A 23,501-nucleotide genomic window follows, 5' to 3' on the forward strand; every position below is an offset into this window, starting at 1 on the left:
TTATAAAGTTACAGTGCTTAAGAAAATATGGTCTTTCTACAGGGACAGAAAAAAGTGGCCAAAGGCAGAGAGCAAAGGGCAGAAAGGGCCATAGCCCAGCAGCTCCTGCCTTGTCCCTGAGGGCTGAGTCCCTTATGGGGCTCAGTGCTTGTTTCTGTCACGTGTCTGGGGGGTATTAAATTATTTCATTGTTCATTTGCATTATAGTATATGTCCACTGTAGCGCAAGAAGGAAAAATGATGTTAACTGCATACAATCCTACCCTGTAGTAAGTTATTGTGGCAAATGACATGGTAATTGGTGTTTTAAATGTTTTATATTGTACAGAAATCTTTGGTGGATTATTACATAGGCATTTAAGAATATTTTGGAGATACTTGGGGAGATTGGTTGGGTTATTTGGGGAGGGGGAATGGGATGAAAAATCATTTTTCCCACTTAAAATAATGGAAATTGGGTCCCCACTATCCAAAAATTAAACCATCCAGTACATCCTCAGAAACACATATCTGGAACACAAGGGAAGCCTGTACGGGTATTTAAGGCAACATACATAAGTAATGAACCATCAACATTTGCATGGAAATAAACACGGCCAGGCGCGGTGGCTCACGCCTGTAATCCCAGCACCTTGGGAGGCTGAGGCAGGCGGATCACTTGAGCTCAGGAGTTCAATACTAGCCTGGGCAACATGACGAGACCCCGTCTCTACAAAAAAATTAGCCAGGTGGTGGTGATGCATGCCTGTGGTCCCAGCTACTAGGGAGGCTGAGGTGGAAGGATGGCTTGAGTCCAGGAGATGGAGGGTGCAGTAAGCCAAGATTGCGCCAATGCACCCCAGCCTGGGTGGCACAGCCAGACCCTGTCTCAAAAAAAAAACAAAAAAAAACCAGAAATAACAAACACTTTCAAACTGGTGGTTAGCTCTGGAGAGGAGAAAGGGATGAGGAGGAGTACCTGGGAGGCTTCAACTAAATACGTAATGTTTTATTTCTTAAACTAAGAGGTAGGAACAGAGACCAATTGTACTTTTTTGCTATGTCACATCAGAAACTCTCCTGGGTATATAATACACTGGGTGATCTCATTTAATCTTCCAAGCTGCTTTATAAAAAAACATTAATCTATTTTACCAAGGAAGAAACTGAGGCCTCCTCAGAGGAAGGCAAAGTTTGAACCCAGTTTGACTATAAAGCTCTGGTACTTTCTATCACACAATTCATCTAAAGGTTATCAGAGTTAATCATTAAGACAGAGTTTCAAAGATCAAGACATAGGTAAATAACTTTTTTCTTTTCCCCCTAAATTGTAGATTTAATGAGAATATATTTCTACCTGTTGAACTATTTCTTTCAGAAAAGCTAGACTGTAACTGAAAAGGAGCTTTTTGCCCTACAGAGCACTAGGTTTAAAAAAGAACAAAACAGAACGCAGTTACCAGGTCTCTAAAATTCTCATCAGTCACCAACCTTGCCTGAAGGGGAACGTGGCCACCCTGTTCAATCTCCCCTGCTTTCTTTCCCTCCCTTCCTCTCCTCCTCTCCCACTCATGTGGGACAAAGGGGGAGATTTTACGGAAACATGAAAAGAAATAATTTCTTTAAGAACTCTTTGATCTGATCTGCTTTGGAACAAAGGGACTCTGAGAACCACATAAGACCCTGAAATCAGAGTCTTATCTTTTTTAAATTAAACTTTTTGAGATAAAGGTAGATTCACACATGCAGTTTTAAGAAATACAGAAAGATCCAGAGTACCCTTTACCCAGTCTCCCCTGATGGTACCATCTTAACTGTTACAGTATAATAACACAACCAGAATACTGACACTGATACAGCCAGGAAACAAACAGTTCCATCACCACCCTAGTCCATTTTTAACCTGTGTGGTAACACCCAACTTGATGTTGAAAATCAGACTGCCTCTCAGCACAGAGGGACCAAATCTTCAGGACCACAGATAATGTGTCACGGATGCTCACCCTTCTGCACCTTGGCACCACCTTAATAAGAAGTGACTTGGGAAGTTGACAGGCTCCAGTGGGACTCCCAACTGCCGAGCAATTGTCAAATAGAGCAGAGACATGCTGATTGGGATTCCTGTTCTGCGAATCAAAACCTAAAGCAGAAAAAATGCTTTTATTTCACTGGGATGAACTATACGTTCTCATTCTTTCAATAAACATTCTCATTAGGCACCTATTGTGCATTGGGCATGATGCTCATCTGTGAGGCTTAAGTGAGTATTTCACTTATTTAGGTCAGGGGTCGGTAAACTATGGTCCATGGCAATTCCGGTCCACCGACTATTTTTGTACAGCCTATGTAAGAAGAAGTTTTATGTTTTTTAATGTTTGAAAAAATAGTTAATACTATTCAAAGACATATGAAAGTAACATGAAATTCAAATTTCAATGTTCATATACACAGTTTGGACACAGCCACGCTCAGTTGTTTTTATATTATCTGTGTCTCCTTTTACACCACAGCGGCAGAACTTGGTGGTTAACAAGAGAGACCACATGGCCCTCAATGCTGAAATACTTTTTTTTTTTCTTTTTGAGATGGAGTCCCGCTCTGTTGCCCAGACTGGAGTGCAATGGCGTGATCTCGGCTCACTGCAACCTTCCGGGTTCAAGCAATTCTCTTGCCTCAGCCTCCCGAGTAGCTGGGATTACAGACAACCACCACCATGCCTGGCTAATTTTTTTGTATTTTTAGTAGAAACAGGGTTTCGCCATGTTGGCCAGGCTGGTCTCGAACTCCTGACCTCAGGTGATCCGCCCACCTCGGCCTCCCAAACTGCTGGGATTACAGTGTGAGCCACCATGCCTGGCCAAAGCTGAAATAATTTACTGACTGGCCTTTTACAGGAAAAGTTGGTCAAGCCCTGATTTAGGCCCTCCTTCTTCCAGAAAGTATTTAAGACTGTTTCAAGGAAAAGTGTGTATGATATAACAAAATAAAATGAAAGTAGCAGACAGGGCAACAAAATAAATATGAAAATGGAACTAGGCAGAAAGCAAATAAAAAATAACAGATGCAAACTTGACATAGCTGGGCCACAGGTTCCCCCAAATGGCTAGAGGCCAGTGCAAAGAGGACCCTGATTAGTTCCACAGTTTAGTGTTCACGAGATACAAACTGACCAAACAGAGTCAGAGAAATATCTATTTTTAGTCAAAAATTTATCTCAAGGGTTTGCATATGGAGGATACTCCATGAGGAAACAGATAAACTCCACAACAATATCCTTACAGCGGAAGGAAAAATAAGTTTCATCGAGCACTCAGAGACGGAAGGCATAGTACTGACCTTCAAGAATGTACGGTCCATCAGAGAGAAGCTTAAAAAAATACACATAGGATGGGCACAGTGGCTCACACCTATAATCCCAGCGCTTTGGGAGGCCAAGGCAGGAGGATCACTTGAGGTCAGGAGTTTGAGACCAGGCCGGGCAACATAGCAAGACCTCATTTCTACAAAAAATAAAAAATTAGCCAGGTGTGGTGGCATGTAGTCCTAGCTACTCAGGAGGGTGAGGCGGCAGGATCGCTTGAGCCCAGGAGTTTGAGGCTGCAGTAAGCTATGATCGTGCCACTGCATTCCAGCCTGAGCAACAGAGCGAGACCCTGTCTCTAAAAACAGAAAAAAAAATTACTATACCTATATTACTATACCCATATATTACTGTACCTATATTTACCTGATGCATATATAAGTTTAGGGCATTATAGTAATCCATTCGATTCCCCTTGAACTTCAGTTGGTCGTAAAGGACATAGTTCATGGCATCCAGCACCTGGCTCTGGAGTTCTATTTCCATTATCATGGATGATTCACCTGAAACAGAGATCTACTCTGGGACCCAAGCACAAAAAAGGTTGTGACAGGTGCCCCAAACAACTCACAATATGAAGACATTGGCAATGGCCTAACAATATTAATCAAGTGTTGCCAATCTAGGAAGCAGAAGGCAGTATGTATTTGAAGTGCTTTAGGTTCAACACTTCAACCAGGTAAACACGTGGTCACGTCATTTTATCACTTTCTCGTGACATAATGGGAGCACACTAACAAATCTCTCAAATTAACCAATTCCTCTAGATTTTCTTTTGTAAATACAGCTGGATCCAAAGCAATGCCACACCTGCCTTGAAGGCCAAGCTGGGGTGGCGACTGTTTATGCCCCGAAGGGCTTTGCAAACAAGCTCCACGATGCTGTCAATTTGGGCCTGGATGTCTTTGAGGCTGATGTCGGAGAGAGGATTGCAGTACTGGTCAATATATACAGCACCTGAAAATGAACAAGAATTACCAAATAAATTCTTACATTACCCTTTTCTTATTAGTTTGCAATTTTACCCTGGACATCCTGGGACATGGCTCTTTACACTATCCCACTGGATAAGCTTCATGTTTTGGCCACGGACCTTGCTGCTAACACACTGAGAAGGAGCAACAAACATTTTCATAACAAAGTAGCTTAAACTTTAAAAAAAATAAATACATAAATCAAACTTCTCTCAGAAGTCATGGACTAAAAAACTGCGTGGTATGTGGCGCAGTCTCATGTTCTATTACAAAGAGAAGTAAATGACATCAAGGAGATCTTTTCAAGCTACTTCTGTCTCCCTAGCTGTTATAGGTTCCAAATCCAACAACTCTGAAAACTTAATGGTATAAGGCAGTTCCTTTAAAACAAACAAAAAAACAACAACTTGAAAGCCCTCCATGACAGATGTGCCATTTCAACAAATTACACGTCTCAAGGGTGAACAGTAAATGGACTCTGGAGCTAACCCTACTTTCCAATGAGATAAACAGTTATGCTTGGGGAACCTACAGCTGAAAAGCTGTGCAGAACACACTGCAGACAGTCTCTTAAGAATCACTCCTCTTCACAGTCTTAGGTAATTTTGGAAGCAGAGACTGAAGGGCTAACAGCATCATTTGGATAAGGACACCGTTATGTGGGAAGCTCTTGAGTCACCTTAAATTCAAGAGATCTCAGACCAGCTCAGAACCTGGACTCCCTTACCAATGCTCCAGAGCTCAAAGCAGTTGAACGGGTGTCAAGACACCTCGATCCCAGTCCCAGTGTTGCCACCAGCCAGGGACGGTCTCCTGGGCCTCCGTGGGCCGCAGCTTCCCCACCTGGAGGCTGAAGCAGTTTATGCTGCACATTTCTGAACTCCGTTCCTTCCTAATGCTACGATTCCCAGACTTCTTCGATGACATCAGCATTATTCTAGTCAGTCACCAAGGATCAGAAACTTGGAGAGCCAACTGTCATTCACTCAACTACTAAACAACTTCCAATGGCTTCTCAATGCTTATGACACTGATGTGGAAGTTCTTTGAAACTTCTAATGTTGTATTTAGAAAATGAAAAAGGAGTATTTGTTTTCATACATAAGCTACAAAAAAAATACTATTCTTAACTGTGAAATAAACAGAAGATAGAATGCTTCTCAACTCCAGTATACAGATGAGGGGATTCTAGGGTGGTGAGAATTTATTTTCATCAACTGAAACAGATGTTTCATTTCCTTTTGGATGATACTAGGTTTTTATACACTTGATAAGCATTTACACTAAGCATTGTGGGGTATACAGTGATCCTAATACAAGGACCACAACACAAGAAGCTTAGGGACTAGTTACAGAAACAAATGTATACACAGGAAACAAAAAAATGCAAGACAGCTTACTTTTAAATGCTACTGTAGCTCTGAGGTGAGTAAAATCTCCAAGTAGTCAGCGGAAATTTAATGGAAGTGAGGCTTGAGCTGAATTATGGACGGGGACTAGGATTTTCAAGAGGGATTATGAGAAGGAGGGATATCATGAATGAGGAAGTGAAGCCAGGTGTATTTGTGGGGCACCAGTCTAGACAATGGCCTGGCTGGAGCAAATGGGACATCCTGGAGAGTACGGAGCAAAGGTCTGGACCAGATTATGCAGGGCATTGAAAAGCAGGTAGAGGTTTAATATAAAAGGGAAATCAGTTGTCCACATTGCAGGTTTCACATGCAGTGGTGAAGGCTAGATTTCTAATTGGGCTGGCACTGGTATTTTGGCTGACTTGGAGGGAAGAGGGGGTAATGTTCATGAAAGCAAGTATTACTCAGAAAGTTGTTGCCAGGAGAGGTGGCCACAGACTGCATGAGACTAGTTACAGAAGCCAGCCAGGTGTGGTGGCACTTGAGCACAGGAGTTTGAATCTAGCATAGGTGACATAGCAAGACCCTGTCTCTAACAATAAATAAATTTTTTTTAAAAAAGGAATAATAACAGAATGGGAACATGACTACGAGATAACACTGGAATGGAAAAAAATCAACAATCTGGTAAATGACCGGAAGTAGGGAATAAAAGTAAACGACCAGTCATATTTACATTTCATAACCATAACTTATGGGAATGTTTGTGTAATATTGTAGGAATTCAAAATCATGTTAAAAAAATGGAAGTCTCACTTTGTTCCTGTTCAACTTAAGAACAAAAAGATTCTCCACTCCCTTCATCTTGCCTGTCCACTCAACTTCTTCCTTCTCACCTTTCATTATGGACAAGCAGACTCACTGATGCCCAAGAACATTCTGTCCTCAATAAACTCCAGCCCAAGAGGTTAAGGGATTTACTCAAGGTCACAGGGAGACAAAATTGGATACATTTACTTCTGATTTGGAAATGATCATTAAAGCTCGGAAAAACAGGAATTTACTTCATTAGCTAAAGTATCACTCTTACATTTTAAGCCAATGATGCATCTTTAAAATCACTATTTCTTTAGTGGACTTTGATAAAATCTTAGCTCTAATTTTAATAGTTTGAACTATCTCATTGGTCAGGCCCTATAATCCAACCTGCAGAAGCCCACGCAACATGATTTACTTTTCCACTTCTTTACCACAAGGAACACAATTCCCTCTGCTGGTCTTAAAAAACTAATCAGTTACCTACAGAAATACTACTGTCCACATATACGGGAAAAGACTCACCTTCAAGATATGACTCATAGTCATCTGGCTGCTGAAGAAAGGCCTTAAGATTATTTAAAATTTTCTGTTGCCGCAGGTAGTAAAGAATTTTTTTCGCGTAGTATTTCCAGGTCAAAGCTTTTCTGGAAACAAAAAGTCAGTAAGAATTAAGATTTGAAAACTTTCGGTTATCTATTTTTACGTTACACTAACATACCATGTAGTTTGCTTAACAAGAAAAATATAATTGGTTCATTATCTTATAATAATTATAATGGAAGTAGATAGCAGTCTTTGAATTGTAATACAATACTAAATTAGTTGTACTGAAATCTGAGGAACAGTTATCTGCCTGGCTTCAGACGTACTTGCCTGTATCTTTGGTAAAAGGAAACGGAAGAGCAGCCTGAAAAAGGAATTGAGCTGGGGGAGGTTCAGAAGATGGTGAGGCATCTAGAACCTTTTGCTGGTCCCCCTGCTTGGGCCACTTGGGCCTGGGCACTCACTGCCACGGTAAGTTCCTCATGGTTTCACATATTATGAAAACTCCTATTTTCCAGACCAGAGTTCTCTCTTGAACTCTAGACCTGTGTATCAACTACTATCCATCTACTCCACATCCCACTCAGATAGCTGAGCACCTTCATCTTTCTTTCCCTCACAGAGTCATCCTCATCTCAGATCAAGGCATCTCCATCATTCTAGTGAGGCATAAAACCTGCGAGTCATACTGGATGCCTTGCTTTCTCTCATAAGCCATACTTAAGACCTGTCAGCCAATGCTATCAGTACTATCTTCAAATTACATCCAAAATGTGCACACTTCCCAATTACTCCCACACACCACCATCAGCATTTCTGTGTTGCAGCAACATCCTCCTACCTCAGCTTCCCGCTTCAGACCTGGCCCCTCCACAGTCTATCCTCAATACGGCAGCCAGAGCACTCCAGTAACACATAGTCATGTCACCCAATCCTCGCCTCCAAGTCTCCAGCGGTTTCCCACCTTGCTCCAAGAAAAAGCCCAAGTCCTAAGGAGGACTGAAAAGGTCTCTTGAACTCTCGCCCCATTACCTCTCTGACCCCAATTCCTGCCACTCCCCCTCAGTCCAGCCACCCAAGCATTCCAGCTGTCCCTTTACTGTCTGGTGGGTGCTCACCTTAGTGCCCTGCTCCTTCTGCCTGGAACATTCTCCCCAGAGATTGCAGTCTGTTCTCACCTCCTCCTAGGTTTCAACTCAAATGTCCCCTTGAGTAAGGCCCCCTACATTATTTTAAATGGCACCCCCTCACCATTACCACTCCCCTGCCTTCTTCCCCGATTATGTTTCTCTATAGCATGTTTCATTTTCTAACGTAACCAATTTCTTATTTTTCTTAGCGCCTATCTCCCCCACTACAGTATAAGCCCCATGAAGGCAGGGATTTTTTTTGTGTTGTTCACTGCTGTATCCCTAGTGCCTAGAATAGCATCTGGCACATAGTAGATGTTCCATAAGTTGTTAGTAGATAAAATTCTTCACCACATATCCCAAATATATATGGGGATTATAAGAAGGAGGAGAGAGACAGTGATGAAACTTATCTGGCTGACATCATGAAGTAACAGACAACTTGCCAATCTTGAGAGAGGTCAATGAAAATCTGCAGAATGATCTATGTTTCATCTACTTTTTAACCTTTGAGTTGTAAAATATACCAATCTAGAAAATTGTGTGAAACAAGTAGCTTAACGAATCATCATAAGGCACATTCTTGGATCTACCACTCTTGCCAGAAAGAAAACTTTGCAAACAGCCAAGAAGCCCTCCGGGGCCACCCCCCGCAACAATCATCACAAACCACACCTCTATGGTCATCACTTTCTTGCTTTTCTCTTTAGTATTACCATGAAATATGCATCCCTAAACAGGTGAGTCTGTTTTGATGCCTTCTAAATCTCTTAATCTACAGGATCCTCCTCCATCTTTTTTTTCCCTTGCATTTTATTTGTTGAAGAACCTGGGTTGTTTGACCTGCAGTTTCCCATCGTCTGGAATTTGCTGACTGTACCCACATGATGTAGTTTAACATGTTCTTCTGTCTTCTGATCTCCTGTAAATTGGATGTAGAGGCTACATGAGATACAGATTCCATTAATTTAGCAAGATAATTTCATAGAAGGTAGTGCATTCTCCCATCAGGAGGCAATAATGCCTGGGTGTCTCTTTTGTGATGTCAGCAGCACTGCTACTCAATGTCTTGATCTGTTCATTCATCTGAGGTTACGAAGTGGTGATATTAGAATTCAATCAACCCTTCTTAATTCATTAGCTGGGATACTTCTATAAGGAAACCCCCCCCCCCCATCTATTATTTGATCCCCCATGATACAGTACATGGAAAAGGCAGGATAAATGCTCATATCTTCTATTTACAATTTTTCAAAACAATGATATGGGTTTGTTTATCCTTCAAAGGTGACCAATTAATTTTTTTAGTATTATTATGGACTCAGAGAGACAAGCATATTCGACGCATTTCAATCCATTCCTGTTATTATCCACACTGATGCTCTAACTGTCACATCTTTGGCCACTGGAAGCCTCTTCATATTGGTTCCTCAGTACTTCCGACATAAAGTAGTGTCAGTTTTCTTACTATCTGGTTAGGTTTCCAGGATGCTCCAGGCTCATCTTTTAAAATCCTTGCATTGGACATACAATCAGTCTTTCTCCAAAAACCCTGGCTTCTTTTGTGGAAAATGTTGTATCAAGATGACAATCTGGATACGAGGGAAGATCAATTCCACTAGGTTGGTTATTATTTCTAGATCTTTTCAGCAGACAGACCTAGGAAGCCTAGTGTTGATGTGCACGTGTGTGTACATGTACATATGCACATGCACTTACGTATACCTACACGTATTTAAATATAAAATACCTTTTGAGTTCACACTGGCACTTCCAATTCAAAAATATATGGCTCTGACCTTCTTCTATCTTATGTCTTCTTTATTCCAGGAGAATTCTGCTTCTCCAGGATATCACAGGTGATAAAATTAGAATATCACATCATTATTCATTTACTTCATTCCACATCTCTCTCTCATACACACACACTAGCCCTCAGAATAACAAGACTAATGTTCTCATCACTTTTTTTTTCTTTTGAGACGGAGTCTCGCTCTGTCGCCAGGCTGGAGTGCAGTGGTGCGATCTTGGCTCACTGCAATCTCCGCCTCCCGGGTTCAAGCTAGTCTCCTGCCTCAGCCTCCCAAATAGCTGGGATTACAGGCGGCATCACCACACCAAGCTAATTTTTTTTTATGTATTTTTAGTAGAGACGAGGTTTTACCATGTTGGCCAGGATGGTCTCGATCTCCTGACCTTGTGACCCACCTACCTCAGCCTCCCAAAGTGCTGGGATTACTCATCACTTTTATGATTACTGAAAACAGCTAAATATTTTGCATATGTTCTCCCCCACTGTCCATTCATTTTTTTAAACAGATGCATTGTATTTATACTGACATGTCTTATAGACGTTACACATGCAATACTTTCTCCCCTAGAACCCTCATTTGAATTTAAATCTAAAAATACAGATTTAGTGCTCACTGCCAGTCCTTATATCAGTGTTTCTCTGTTTAGTTTTGTTTTTTTTTTTGGGTGGGGAGTGGTTTTTGATCATTTGAAATTCATTTTCCAGGAGATCTCTCAGGAAGGACTGAAAAGTCACTGAATTCTTGTTAAGTTGTTAAGTTTCTGTGCAGTCTTCATATCTGGAAGTCAGTTTGGCTGGATATAAAAATCCTTGGCTGACATTTTCCTTAGATCATTGAGTATCTTAAATAAGTTATTTTTTCCTTTGGCACAAAAAATTCTGTTGAAAAGTCTGATGATATTCTTATTTTCTTTTCCTTATAAATGACTTTACCTTTTCTGCTTGGATGCTCAAACGACTTTCCTGTCTTTAAAATCCAGCAATTTTACTAAAATATGTCTCAGTATTGGTCATTCTGTGACACTTTTCTCGGGTACAATGTATGAATCAATCAATCAATCAATCTATCTATCTATCTATCTATCTATCTATCTATCTATCATCTATCTATCTATCCATCCATCCATCCATCCATCCATCCATCCATCCATCCATCCATCCATCCGAGACAGAGTCTCACTTTGCCACCCAGGCTGGAGTGCAGCGGCACAATCTCAGCTCACTGCAACCTCCACCTCCCAGGTTCAAGCGATTCTCTTGCTTCAGCCTCTTGAGTAGCTGGGATTACAGGTGTCTGCCACCATGCCTGGCTAATTTTTTGTATTTTCAGTAGAGACGGGGTTTCTCCATGTTGGCCAGGCTGGTCTCGAACTCCTGACCTCAGGTGATCAACCCGCCTCAGACTCCCAAAGTGCTGGGATTACAGGTGTGAGCCACTGTGCCTGGCCCAGTGTATGCCCTTTTAATATGCTGTTTCTAATCTTTATTGTAGGACATACTCTTTTTTAAGACCACATAGCACATCATAAACACAAACTGATTTCAAACTGATGCTTTAGCATTTATGGAAACTACATTTTTTCCTTCCCATGCTTTCCATATCCAAACCATAAGCATTTGCCAGGAATGAAAAGAAACAGGGTCCTCCATAAAAACTGGTATCCCCAAATATTTTTAAATGCGGGGTATTCTATCATTTAAAAACAACTTTATTTGTTGGCTCACACTTATAGTCCTAGTACTTTGGAAGGCCAAGGTGGGAGGATCACTTGAAGTCAAGAGTTCAAGACCAGCCTGGGCAACATAGTGAGACACAGTCTCTACCAAATAAAAATTAGCCAGGCATGATGGCACATGCCTGTATTCCTAGCTACTCAGGAGGCTGAGGCCAGAGGATCCCCTGAACACAGGAGTTCAAGGTTACAGTGAGCCATGATTGCACCACTGTACTCCAGCCTGGGCAACAGGATGAAACCCTGTCTCAAAAAACAAACAGGGCTGGGCGTGGTGGCTCACATCTGTAATCCCAGCACATTGGGAGGTCACGGCAAGAGGATCCTTTTTTTTTTTGAGACCGAGTCTGTCGCCCAGGCTGGAGTGCAGTGGTGCAATCTCAGCTTACTGCAACCTCAGCCTCCTGGGTTCAAGCAATTCTCCTGTCTCAGCCTCCCAAGTAGCCGGGATTACAGGCGTGTGCCACTGTGCCCAGCTAATTTTTGTATTTTTAGTAGAGGCAGGGTTTTACCATGTTGGACAGGCTGGTCTTGAACTCCTGACCTCAAGTGATCTGCCCGCCTCGGCCTCCCAAAATGCTGTGATTACAGGCGTGAGCCACCATGCCTGGCTGGGAAGATCTCTTGAGGCCAGAAGTTTAATATCTGCCTGGGCAACAAAGCAAGACTCCATCTATACAAAAAATAGAAAATATTAGCCAGGTGTGGTGGCAAATGCCTGCAGTCCTAACTACTTGGGAGGCTGAGGCAGGAGGGTCACTTGAGCCCAGGGGTTTGAGTCTGCAGTGACTTATGATTGCGTCATGGCATTCCAGCCTGGGTGACAGAGTGAGACTCTGTTTCTAAAACAAACAAACAATCCTTTTTTAAGGTCAAAATATGTGTGTTGGGTAACCTATTTGTATTTATTTCTAAAAAGACTATAATATATGTCTTTACTAGCTATGCATTTTTATCTTTTTTGGGAACCTGACACATAAAACGGCAGTATTTCATTGCTGTTTAACACTTTTTTTTTTTTGAGACGGAGTTTCACTCTTGTCGCCCAGGCTGGAATGCAACGGTGCGATCTTGGCTCACTGCAACCTCCGCCTCCCGCGCCTCCCAGGTTCAAGCAATTCTCCTGCCTCAGCCTCCCGAGTAGCTGGGATTACAGGCGCCTGCCACCAAGTCCAGCTAATTTTTGTATTTTTTGTAGAGACAGGGTTTCACCACGTTGGCCAGGCTGGTGTCAAACTCCTGACCTCAGATGATCCAAGGACTTGGCCTCCCAAAGTGCTGGGATTACAGGTGTGAGCCACTGCACCCGGCCTATTTAACACTTTTTGAATAGTGTATTACAAGGTTTTTTCCATGATTGTTAGATGTTAGGATTTGTTCTTCTGTGAATGCCATCCTCCTAACCTTTGAACATTTTTCAGTATTTCTTGAGTTCTACTGACTTTGTTCATGCTCTCTTGGCCATATAGAAGTGTCTGCTCTTTCACAGCCTCCACACTGTCATTCTTGGTTAAGGTGGTCTCCCTTAGACTACACAAAGTCTCCTATTTTCTTGAGGAATGTTCACTGTGATCATTTAAAAATTTCAGTTGTTTAATTCTTTGGAAAAATGTTTGCATATGATACACGTTTTCCTTTCTTCCAGATGGATATTCAGTGATGTCCAGTACCACTTCTTTAAAAATCCATTTTTTTCCCTCTGAGTTTAAATATATTAAATTATCTTTTATTCTGGGATGCATTTGTCAATTATCCTCTGCTACTGCTGCAGCTATTTTTATTGAATCACTGTGCTGTTTGGACTGTAAGTAGCTTTATAAGATGGCCTAATATCTAGTGATGCCAGTTTCCCATTATGATTACTAAAAAATTGTTTTCTGGCTCTTCTTGTGAATTTAGTCTTCTGCATATATTTTATGACATCCAAATGAAAGGAAAGAAAAAGGCAAAAGAACTCCCCCTGCTCACCACCCCCCACAAAAATACTCTGAATCCTAATTGGAATGACACTAGGTTTATACATTAATTTGGGGAGAACTGACATTTTCTGTGATAGCAAGTCTTCACATTCCAGGACATGCTATCTATTTTATGTCTTTCAATAACATCCTGTAGTCTGAACTGGGAAACCCGTTCCCAGGACTCTACTGCCTAGAAACATCACTCCTCACAGTAACACAAAGTGGAAAAAAAAGTGGTTGTCCATCTATAGGAAAATTTAATGTAGGCCAGGCACGGTGACTCACGCCCATAATCTCAGCACTTTGGGAGGCCGAGACCAGCAGATCACGTGAGATCAGGAGTTTGAGACCAGCCTGACCAATAGGGTGAAACACTGTTTCTACTAAAAATACAAAATTAGCTGGGTGTGGTGGTGGGCACCTGTAATCCCAGCTATTCAGGAGGCTGAAGCAGGAGAATCTCTTGGACCCAGGAGGCAGAGGTTGCCAAGATCGTGCCATTGCACTCCAGCCTAGGCTACAAGAGCGAAATTCCATCTCCAAAAAATTAAAATAAAAATAAGTAACTAAATTATGTAACATACCACAAAAGAGTAAGTAGACATTAACATACCACAAAAGAGTAAGTAGACATTAACAAAAGTGATTTTCATGTTTTACCCAATGAAGAGGATGGATTTCCATAAGGTACTGTTGAAAGAGAAAAAACAATATAGAAAAGTACCTATTATGTGATCCCAATTTTGTGCAATAATGATCCCTTCCCATACTCATCACTGTCAGCATGAAGAATGCAACCTGGGCTGTTAGCAAGAATTACAGAGGTGGGGGCAGGAAAGGACAATGTAAACAGAGGGAATGGGGAGGAAAAAGGAAACAGCAAAAGAAAAAAAACCAGGTCTGTACTAAGCACCAAACCAAAACAACCAACAAAGTATGTATGAGGTCCCATTTATGTATTTTAAAGTACATATACACGTTAAAAAACACAAGTCAGCTTTTATTTTTAAGACTGCACAATACTAACTACTAGATCATACTTCAATTCATTTATAGATAAACCAAAATAGAAATGGAAAAATGACCTCTGCATCTGAACTCATCCAAGATCTAGAATAGTGACACATCTTACCTCTACCCACAGTTTTTCCACTGATAGATATTTCTCTCTCCTAAATCCCCTTTAAAAAACAACAGAAATATTTTATGCCTTGTTTGTGAGATATTTCGCAAAGATTCCTTTTAAGGAAGATGTTAAACTAACATTCTTATCTTCCATCACTAGAAAGTTTTCAGAACTTTTAGAGCAGAAAGTCTTTTCCAGAGGAAAGTTAGGCTGGAAGCCCAGTCATCTTTCAGGGAAAAACTGGAAATTAACCTTCACAGCAGAAAATAAAAGGCATATGAAATTTTAAGCAATAACCAAGAGATAAGGGGTTCTTCTTGATCAAGTAAGTCCCTAAGTACGCAGTGTTCTGACTGGAAGATAAAAGAAAGGCTCACCCAAAGATCTACAGTGTTCAAAGAACAAAGTAGATTATTTTGTACCACAATTCAGAAATTGTAAAAAATCATCCATTAAGACATGCCTAAGAAATTATTATTTTTAAATTAAAAGATTCAATTCATGACAGGCAAATTTGATAGTAAGTGGAGAGGTAATAATGAAGGAAGGATGATTTCTATTACCAGAAGGTTTCTTTTTTTTATGAGACAAAGTCTTGCTCTTGTCCCCCAGTCTGGAGTGCAATGGTGCGACCTCGGCTCACTGCAACCTCCGCCTCCCGGGTTCAAACGATTCTTCTGCCTCGGCCTTCTGAGTAGCTGGGATTACAGGTGCGTACCACCACACCCAGCTAATTTTTTGTATTTTTTTAAGTAGAGATGGGGTTTCATCACGTTGGCCAGGCTGGTCGTGAACTCCTGACTTCAGGTGATCCGCCCACCTCGGCCTCCCCAAGTGCTGGGATTACAGGTATGAGCCACCGTGCCCGGCCTATTACCAAAAGGTTTCTAAACAACACAACAGATACAAGGGTCTGGGGCACAGTATTTGACCCATAGTAGTGCTGAACATTAATTCCATTTTCTTTCCAAAAGGATTTTTGTAAGGTTTCTTTATATGTCAATTGTCTTGGTGTATGTACCTAATATACACAGAACTTTTCAAAACTGTAACTACGACAAGGCGTGAAATATTTGGAATCACATATTCCAGGGTTTAGCCACATAGAAATTACAGCAATTTATTCTGGACTTATTAAAACAAACAAATCCCTGCTAAAGCTATGGCTTACCTTCCTTCCATATTTAGGATACACACCAGTTCATCCTCAAAAAAAATCTCTGGTCCCTCAAGGTTCTCAATGTCACTGAAGCCATTACAAGGAACCTATGAAGAAGACATATACAAGTAGGCCTCAATTATGAGTATTGATGCAACTCTCACTCTCACAAATCTGAGCTGAAATAAAGATGTCCACTACTAAAGACAGTGCTAACAGTTATTCTACACTACCTTGCACTACCAGTCATGGGTAGAAAATAACATAAAGTAACAATAATTTACTGAGATTTTGTTGTTATTTGTAATCAATGATATTTTCATAGACTGGAATTTCTGAAACTGACAACTCAGAGTTCTAACGTAAAGAAAACTAGTTCTGGCCGGCATAGTGGTTCATGACTGTAATCCCAGAACTTTGGGAGGCCAAGGCAGGCAGATAACCTGAGGTAAGGAGTTTGAGACCAGCCTGATCAACATGGTGAAACCCCGTCTCTACTAAAAATACAAAATTAGCCAGGCATGCCTGTAATCCCAGCTACTTGGGAGGCTGAGGCAGGAGAATCACTTGAACCCAGGAGGCGGTGGTTACAGTGAGCCAAGATTGCGCCACTGCACTCCAGCCTGGGCAACAAGAATGAAACTCCGTTTAAAAAAAAAAAAAAGAAGAAGGCGGCGGCGGGTGCAGTGGCTCACATCTGTAATCCCAGCACTTTGGGAGGCCAAGGTGGGGGGGAATCACCTGAGGTCAGGAGTTCGAGACCAGCCTGACCAACATGGAGAAACCCCGTCTCTGCTAAAAATACAAAATTAGCCAGGCGTAGTGGCGCATGCCAGTAATCCCACCTACTCGGGAGGCTGAGGCAGGAGAATCACTTGAACCTGGGAGACAGAGGTTGCAGTGAGCTGAGATCACACCATTGCACTCCAGCCTGGGCAACAAGAGTGAAACTCCGTCTCAAAAAAAAAAAAAAAAAAAAAAAAAAAGAAAAGAAAAGATCTTCTGAGTTTAAAATTCTATGGCTTCTCTCAGTTTTCTTTTTGCAAGTAGCCAGAACATTTCAGGTCAACCTGTGTGCGTTCTGAGAACACAGGAATACCAAGATCCTGGGCCAAAGCAATCACCCACCCACAGATTAATGTTAAGTATGCTCCCGCTGTGTTCAAAGTCCTTGACATACTTCTAATTAAGCAGCGGTACAGGAAAAGGGGGAGCTGAGGAAAAAACACAACAATCCATCATTATTACACAGAGGCACAGACTGTTCAAAACATACACAAAACCAGCTGGACTAGAAATGGAGGTTGCAGGCTCATAGTCCATGACCAACTGCACCAAACATAGCTAGTACCAAAATCTACGTATGTGCAAACACATTCAGATCAGCATTTACAATTTGTGATTATGAATGCTTTTAGCCAGGGCATGGCTTCTCCAAAGTAGAATACAAATTTTGTTTATTCTAACACTAATAAATATTTATAGAAACCAATTACACTAAGGAATGTCTATTTGTATTCTCCATAGAGGAAAACATTCAAATTTGTCCAAAGTTCAAATTTTCCCTTTCAAAACTTGAAAAGCCTTGAAAACATTTCAAATTATGAACTCCATTAACTAACAGTAATTAAAATTAGAGAATCCAAAGGAGTCTTTAGGAAAACAAAAAAGTGAAATAAATCAGATTGGCTCTATTTCTAGAACCCCAACCAGAAATAAAGATCTAATAGTTTGTTGAACTCAAAACATGAGTGTGGATTATTTTCCAGAGTTACAAAAAGGGATCAGGAGCAGATACAGAAACTTCCCTGAGGCCAGGCGCGGTGGCTCACGCCTGTAATCCCTACACTTTGGTTTATCGAGGCCAGCGGATCACTTGAGACCAGGTGTTCAAGACCAGCCTGGCAAACATGGTGAAACCGCATCTCTACTAAAAATACAAAAATTATCCATGCCTGTAGTGCCGGCTACTTGGGAGGCTGAGACATGAGAATTGCTTGAGCCCAGGAGCAGGAGGTTGCAGTGAGCTGAGATTGCGCCACTGCACTCCAGCTGGGGAGACAAAGCAAGACTCTGTCTCAAAAAAAAAAGAAAAAAGAAAGAAACTTCCTGAGACATTTTGAGGAAAGAAAGAAAAAACAACAACAAAAAAACCCAAAAAACCCACCATGTTATTTCAGCAATATTTAAAAAAAAAAAAAAAACTCAAAAACTTTTCAGGGATAATGAATGCAAGACAATTTATTTCAGGGAGTAATAACTCTGATTTATAGGTAGCTTTTAATCCTCTGTTACCTTAACAAATAATGCAGTTCACTACTGGGTAGAACCTGCAAAGCCAGAGAGAAGAACCACATTAATTTCGTCAACCCTTCTGGGAAAACAACCGGGAGAAATGTACAGTGTTCAATCATTGATGATTCCCCAAATAACGTAGGGGTTGCACAAAAATCCGTTGAACCCATTTGAGAAATAATGCTGATCTGGACTCCGTCTACATTGTGCTGCGTGGGTCCCTCCCTGCTCCCTCCACCCCCATTCTCTCTCTGGCTTTAGAAAAGTAAAGCTGGCACAGACAAATGGCTTCGTGTTGTTGGATAGGAGAAAAAGGACACAATGACTCTTGCAGCCATCTAAGTGAGTAAGGGATTGTGAGAGCATTGAAAAGGGAGATACGAAAAAGAGCTGGATGAGCTCATGCCTGCAGACCCAGACACATACACCAGCAAGCCAAAGCTTACAGCCACATCAACAGATCCTTACGTGTTCTGAAAAGAACCTCTTTGAGAACGAGCCTACAATCTTCCGCGCTTCTAACCCAGCTTTTTGCCGAACTTTATACTCTTCCAACCAATTGACGTAGTCGGTGGGGCTGTAGTGTTTCATAAGGGAAGGCCACCTACGAGGAGAGAAACACCCCCTCAGCTTAAGAGAAACTCAAAGGCAGGCGGCCACGAATCCAAGGCAGCCTTGGAAACAGGGACAGCAGTGGCGTCCAGTGGTAAGAGGGACCCCGGCGAGGGACCTAGTTCAAAACCCCACCGGCATTCACTCACTCACTCCCGGTGTGACCTTGGCGTAGCGGCATGAATGATGTCTCCATTCCCCATCTCTAAAATGGGGACAGTTGTAATAACAACAATAATAATAATAATGACAATGACAGTGAGCACTGATTGAGCGCCTCCTAGGAGCCGGGGCCCTGCGTGCGTGCCTCCCGCACATCATCTAATTTAATAAACACGGTGAAAGGTAGGTCTAATGATTACCACCACTCAAAGTCTATGAACGAGGCTCAAAAAAACGACAGTCGCTCCCCCCAAGGTCACAGAGGGAGTGTGCAGGGCCAGATTTCATCCCGGAGACACGCTGAAATCTGTGCCGTCCACAACCAGCCCCGGGATGCTGCGCCCGCCCGATCGATGCATCACTGGGTCCATGTAAACATTTCAGCCCAGAATCGGGCACAAAAGAAGCGCGCAAAAGGGACGAGCCGCGCCGCCGCCAGCGTCACCCTTGACGGAGGACCCGGCTGCGAGGCGCTCCTAAATGCGCCATTTGGGGACTCGGGGGTCTGCCTGGCGTGGCCCCGCAGGGTCCGGGGCCTGGAGCCTTTGTCTGTCCGCGGGAAGGGGTCCGGGGTGGGGTCCGCGCGCGGGGCGGCCGCGGGGAGTGAGCGGGGCGGCTGCCCGGCCCCGGGGGGCGCGGGGCGGTGGGCGCGCAGCCGGGGCGCGGGGCCGCTGGCTCACCTCACCCGGAACTGCTCCTTCCACACCTTCCCGCTGCTCTGGCACAGCTCGCGCAGCCGCCGGCAGGTGCTGGAGACACGGCCGATGTCGGCGGCCGTCAGCGAGCCGCAGCACAGGATGTACTCCAGCACCTCACCAGGCAGGCTGACGAGGCAGCTGAGGCCCGCTACCTCCGGCGCGGCCTCCTCCGCCAGCGCCGGCACCACCTCCATCGCGCTGTCGACTGCTGCCGCCGCCATCTTGTCCGCGTACCTGGGACGCCGCGCGCGCGCGCGCGCGCGAGTGCCGGGGCGCCCCGCCTGGCCCCGCCTGGCCCCGCCTAGTGGTCTTGGGGGCGAGTCCTGAGATCGCTCCGCCCATCCGCGGGCCACACCTCCCCTGCATCGGCCGGGGGCCGCGCGGGTGGCAGCGCCGCGAAAGGGAGGATATAATTGCGCTCTGTGCTTGGAGCTGGCAGCGCAAGCCGCCTCTAGTCCGGGACAACAATAATAGCATTGATTCTTTTAAACGTAATTAATGTTTAAAATTAACAAATAAAAATGGTATCTATTCTCACGCGTGCTGAGCGCTTTCTGTGCGCATTGGACCTTCCCCAATTACCCTACGAACTTTCTCCCCATATTACAGATGGGGAAACTGAGGTTCGGAGAATGAGAGGGCTTGCTCAGGATCCCTTGTCTTGGATTTTTTTTCTCCCTTTAGGAAGGAGTCTTGCTCTCACCCAGGCTGTAGGGCAGTGGCGCTATCTCGGCTCACTGCAACCTCTGCCTCCTGGGTTCAAGCGATTCTCCTGCCTCAGCCTCCCGTGTGGATGGAATTACAGGCGCGTGCCACCACTCCCAGCTAATTTTTGTATTTTTACTTTTTTTTTTTTCTTTTTTGAGACGGAGTCTCACTCTGCCACCCAGGTTAGAGTGCAGTGGCCGTGATCTCGGCTCACTGCAACTTCTACGTCCCTGGTTCAAGCAATTATCCTGCCTCAGCCTCCCGAGTAGCTGGGATTGCAGGCGCCTGCCACCACAGCCGGCTAATTTTTGTATTTTTAGTAGAGACAGGGTTTCACCATGTTGGTCAGGCTGGTCTCGAACTCCTGATTCGAGATTACGCTGGGATTACAGGCATGAGCCACCGCGCCCAGCTCCTTGTCTTGGATTCTATTTCAGATCCACTTGACTTTTGCTTGTCGGTAATCTTAACCATATGATGTAATAATAACAATATTCTTGAGTGGGTGCTATGGTAAGCCCTCTATGATAGTGTAGGGGAGTAATAATAATCCTCAAATCTGTGCCCTGATTTTAGGCTAATAGAGGGCAGGCAGAAAGCTCTCCTGTACTGGTTTCTTAATTGTTTCCAGCTCAACAATCCTTCATATTTGGAGAGCATAGTCTGACCTCCCACAATAGGTACCACAGTTATACCTATTCTACAGAAAAGGCCAAGTTCTTCCAGGTGGCAGTCACTGGTTCAAAGTCACAGAGACAACAGTGCTAAAGCCTGGATTTGAGTCTTCAAAGCGGGAGTTATCACTCAGGATTGGGTGGGTAGTCTCGGGATCTGCACATTTAAAAAAAAATTCAGTTTAGTTCAGTGACAAAGCCCTGTATTGTGTGCCCTGGGGATACAGGGGTGAGAAAAATGGAGTCTTTGCTTCAAAACCTCAAAGTCCAATTACAGTTAGAAGGATCTGTTGTCAGTACATGGAGGCTCCAATGAAGTACTCCTGGCAACTTGGAAATCAACATGCCCCGAGAGAGCTGAACTAGTAAAGTGACTCTCAATGGATGGCGTTGAGCCATCCGTGGCTCCCTATTGCCCGTAGAAATGAATGTGACATCCCAAACATTGTTGCAAAGCAGCAGACTCCACCTCTTCTTACCTATCTGAAGTCTTTCTCTCTCACTAGCCAAGCATACCCCAGCAAGGCTGGTCATCTCTTTCCTCCCATTTCTGGCCCTACATATACTATTCCTGCTGCCTGCAACGCACTTCATGCAGTCCTCCCCCTTCCAGTAGCTCCTTCCCTTCCTCCAGGACTCAGCTTAACCTTTCCAAATGCTCTCCCTTCCCTCGCCCCAGCACCAGCACCAGATATGGCTCCTGCCCAGCATTTTGCAGTCTTGTAATAACTTACAACTATTCAACATGCATCTTTCCCACTAAATCTGAAGGGAGTTCAGTGCTAGGACTGTGTCTGAGTCACCTCTAGAAGCCTAGTTACTTGACCCATGCCCTGCACAGAGCAGATTCTCAATTATCTATTGATTGCAATAGTCTAATCAGCTGTTTGACTAGGGAAGTTACTTAGCCTTTCTGAGGCCCAGTTTTTCATCTGTAAAATGGGAATAATAATTAATAATAATAATGCCTGTCTCCTGGGGCTGTTATGAGAATTAAATGAGGAAATTCATGTGAGGGGCATAGAACCGTGGCTGGTATAGAGAAAATCCTTGAGCTGGATGCAGTAGCTCACACCTGGAATCCCAGCACTTTGGGAGGCCAAGGCAGGCAGATCACCTGAGGTCAGGAGTTTGAGACCAGCCTGACCAACCTGGTGAAACCCCATCTCTACAAAAAATACAAAAACTAGCCAGGCATGATGCCAGGTGCCTGTAATCCCAGCTACTTGCGAGGTTGAGGCAGGAGAATCGCTTGAACCAGGGAGGTGGAGGTTGCAGTGAGCCGAGATCATGCCTTTGCACTCCAGCCTGGGTGACAGAACAAGATGCTGTCTCAAAAAAAACAAAACGAAAAAAAATTGCTTGATAAAACTGTGCGGGAAGCAGGGAGAAATGGCTCAATGGATATGGGTTTTCTTGTTTGTTTGTTTTTTGAGATGGAGTCTCACTCTCTTGCCCAAGCTGGAGTGCAATGGCACGATCTTGGCTCCCTGCAACTTTGGCCTCCCGGGTTCAAGAGATTCTTCCGCCTCAGCCTCCCGAGTAGCTGGGATTACAGGAGCATGCCACCATGCCTGGCTAATTTTTGTATTTTTGTAGAGACAGAATTTCACCATGTTGGCCAGGCTGGTCTTGAACTCCTGACCTCGTGATCTACCTGCCTCGGCCTCCCAAAGTGCTGGGATTACAGGTGTGAGCCATCGTGCCTGGCCTGGATATGGATTTACTTTGGGGTGATGGAATGTTTTGGAACTAGATAAGGTGGTGGTGGTGGTTGCACAGCATTGGGAATATACTAAATGCCACTGAATTGTTCTCTTTAAAATGATTAAATTTTACCAGCATGGTGGCTTAAACCTGTAGTTCCAGTTACTCGGGAGGCTGAGGTGGGAGGATCACTTGAATCTAGGTGTTCAAGGTTGCAGTGAACTATGACTAAACACCATTGCACTCCAGCCTGGGCGACAGAGCAAGACAAGACAAGGCCTCTGTGACTCCACTGTCTCCTGGTTCTCCTCTCACCTCTGGGGTGCACCTTCTCCATCTTCTTTGCAGCCACTCAGATGTTACATGTTGAGGTATCTTGGGCCTCAGCCAGCCCTCTTCTTTCACTATCTTGCCTCTGTCCACAACACGAATGACGATCCAAATCCAATTGAAATATCCACGTTTCTCTCTTCTGCCCCACCTGCTCCTCTGGGATCTAGTCTGGCTTAGCCTGCTCACCTGCCATTCCTTTGGGCCCTTCAAACTCAACTTATCCAGGAGGGAACTCATGATCTTTGTTCTCCACTTTACCTTGTCTTCTCTTAGTAGTTCCTGCCTTAGGAAGGGCTACTCATTCATCCATTCCTATAAAACATGAACTTGTCACCATCCTTGCTACCTCTTTCTCCCTCACC

At 43.5% G+C, this 23,501-nt stretch overlaps 1 protein-coding gene across 2 annotated transcripts in view; it reads right to left on the reverse strand.

The window, feature by feature from the left end:
- Positions 1-20,004, reverse strand: part of FBXO21 (F-box protein 21) — a 47,733-nt gene extending 27,729 nt beyond the window's left edge. For both annotated transcript variants that reach the window (XM_012510038.2, XM_012510039.2), the window contains exons 1-7: positions 19,700-20,004; positions 18,714-18,849; positions 15,963-16,057; positions 7,008-7,129; positions 4,151-4,297; positions 3,707-3,843; positions 1,983-2,119 (exon numbers count right to left, since the gene is read on the reverse strand). In XM_012510038.2, coding sequence (XP_012365492.1) covers positions 1,983-2,119; positions 3,707-3,843; positions 4,151-4,297; positions 7,008-7,129; positions 15,963-16,057; positions 18,714-18,849; positions 19,700-19,938 — 1,013 coding nt within the window. In that variant the 5' untranslated portion in view covers positions 19,939-20,004. The remainder of the gene's footprint in view (positions 1-1,982; positions 2,120-3,706; positions 3,844-4,150; positions 4,298-7,007; positions 7,130-15,962; positions 16,058-18,713; positions 18,850-19,699) is intronic.
- Between the last annotated feature and the right edge of the window lie 3,497 nt (positions 20,005-23,501).

The sequence above is a fragment of the Nomascus leucogenys genome, chromosome 10 (assembly GCF_006542625.1).
Source record: "Nomascus leucogenys isolate Asia chromosome 10, Asia_NLE_v1, whole genome shotgun sequence".
NCBI classification, from domain to species: domain Eukaryota; kingdom Metazoa; phylum Chordata; class Mammalia; order Primates; family Hylobatidae; genus Nomascus; species Nomascus leucogenys.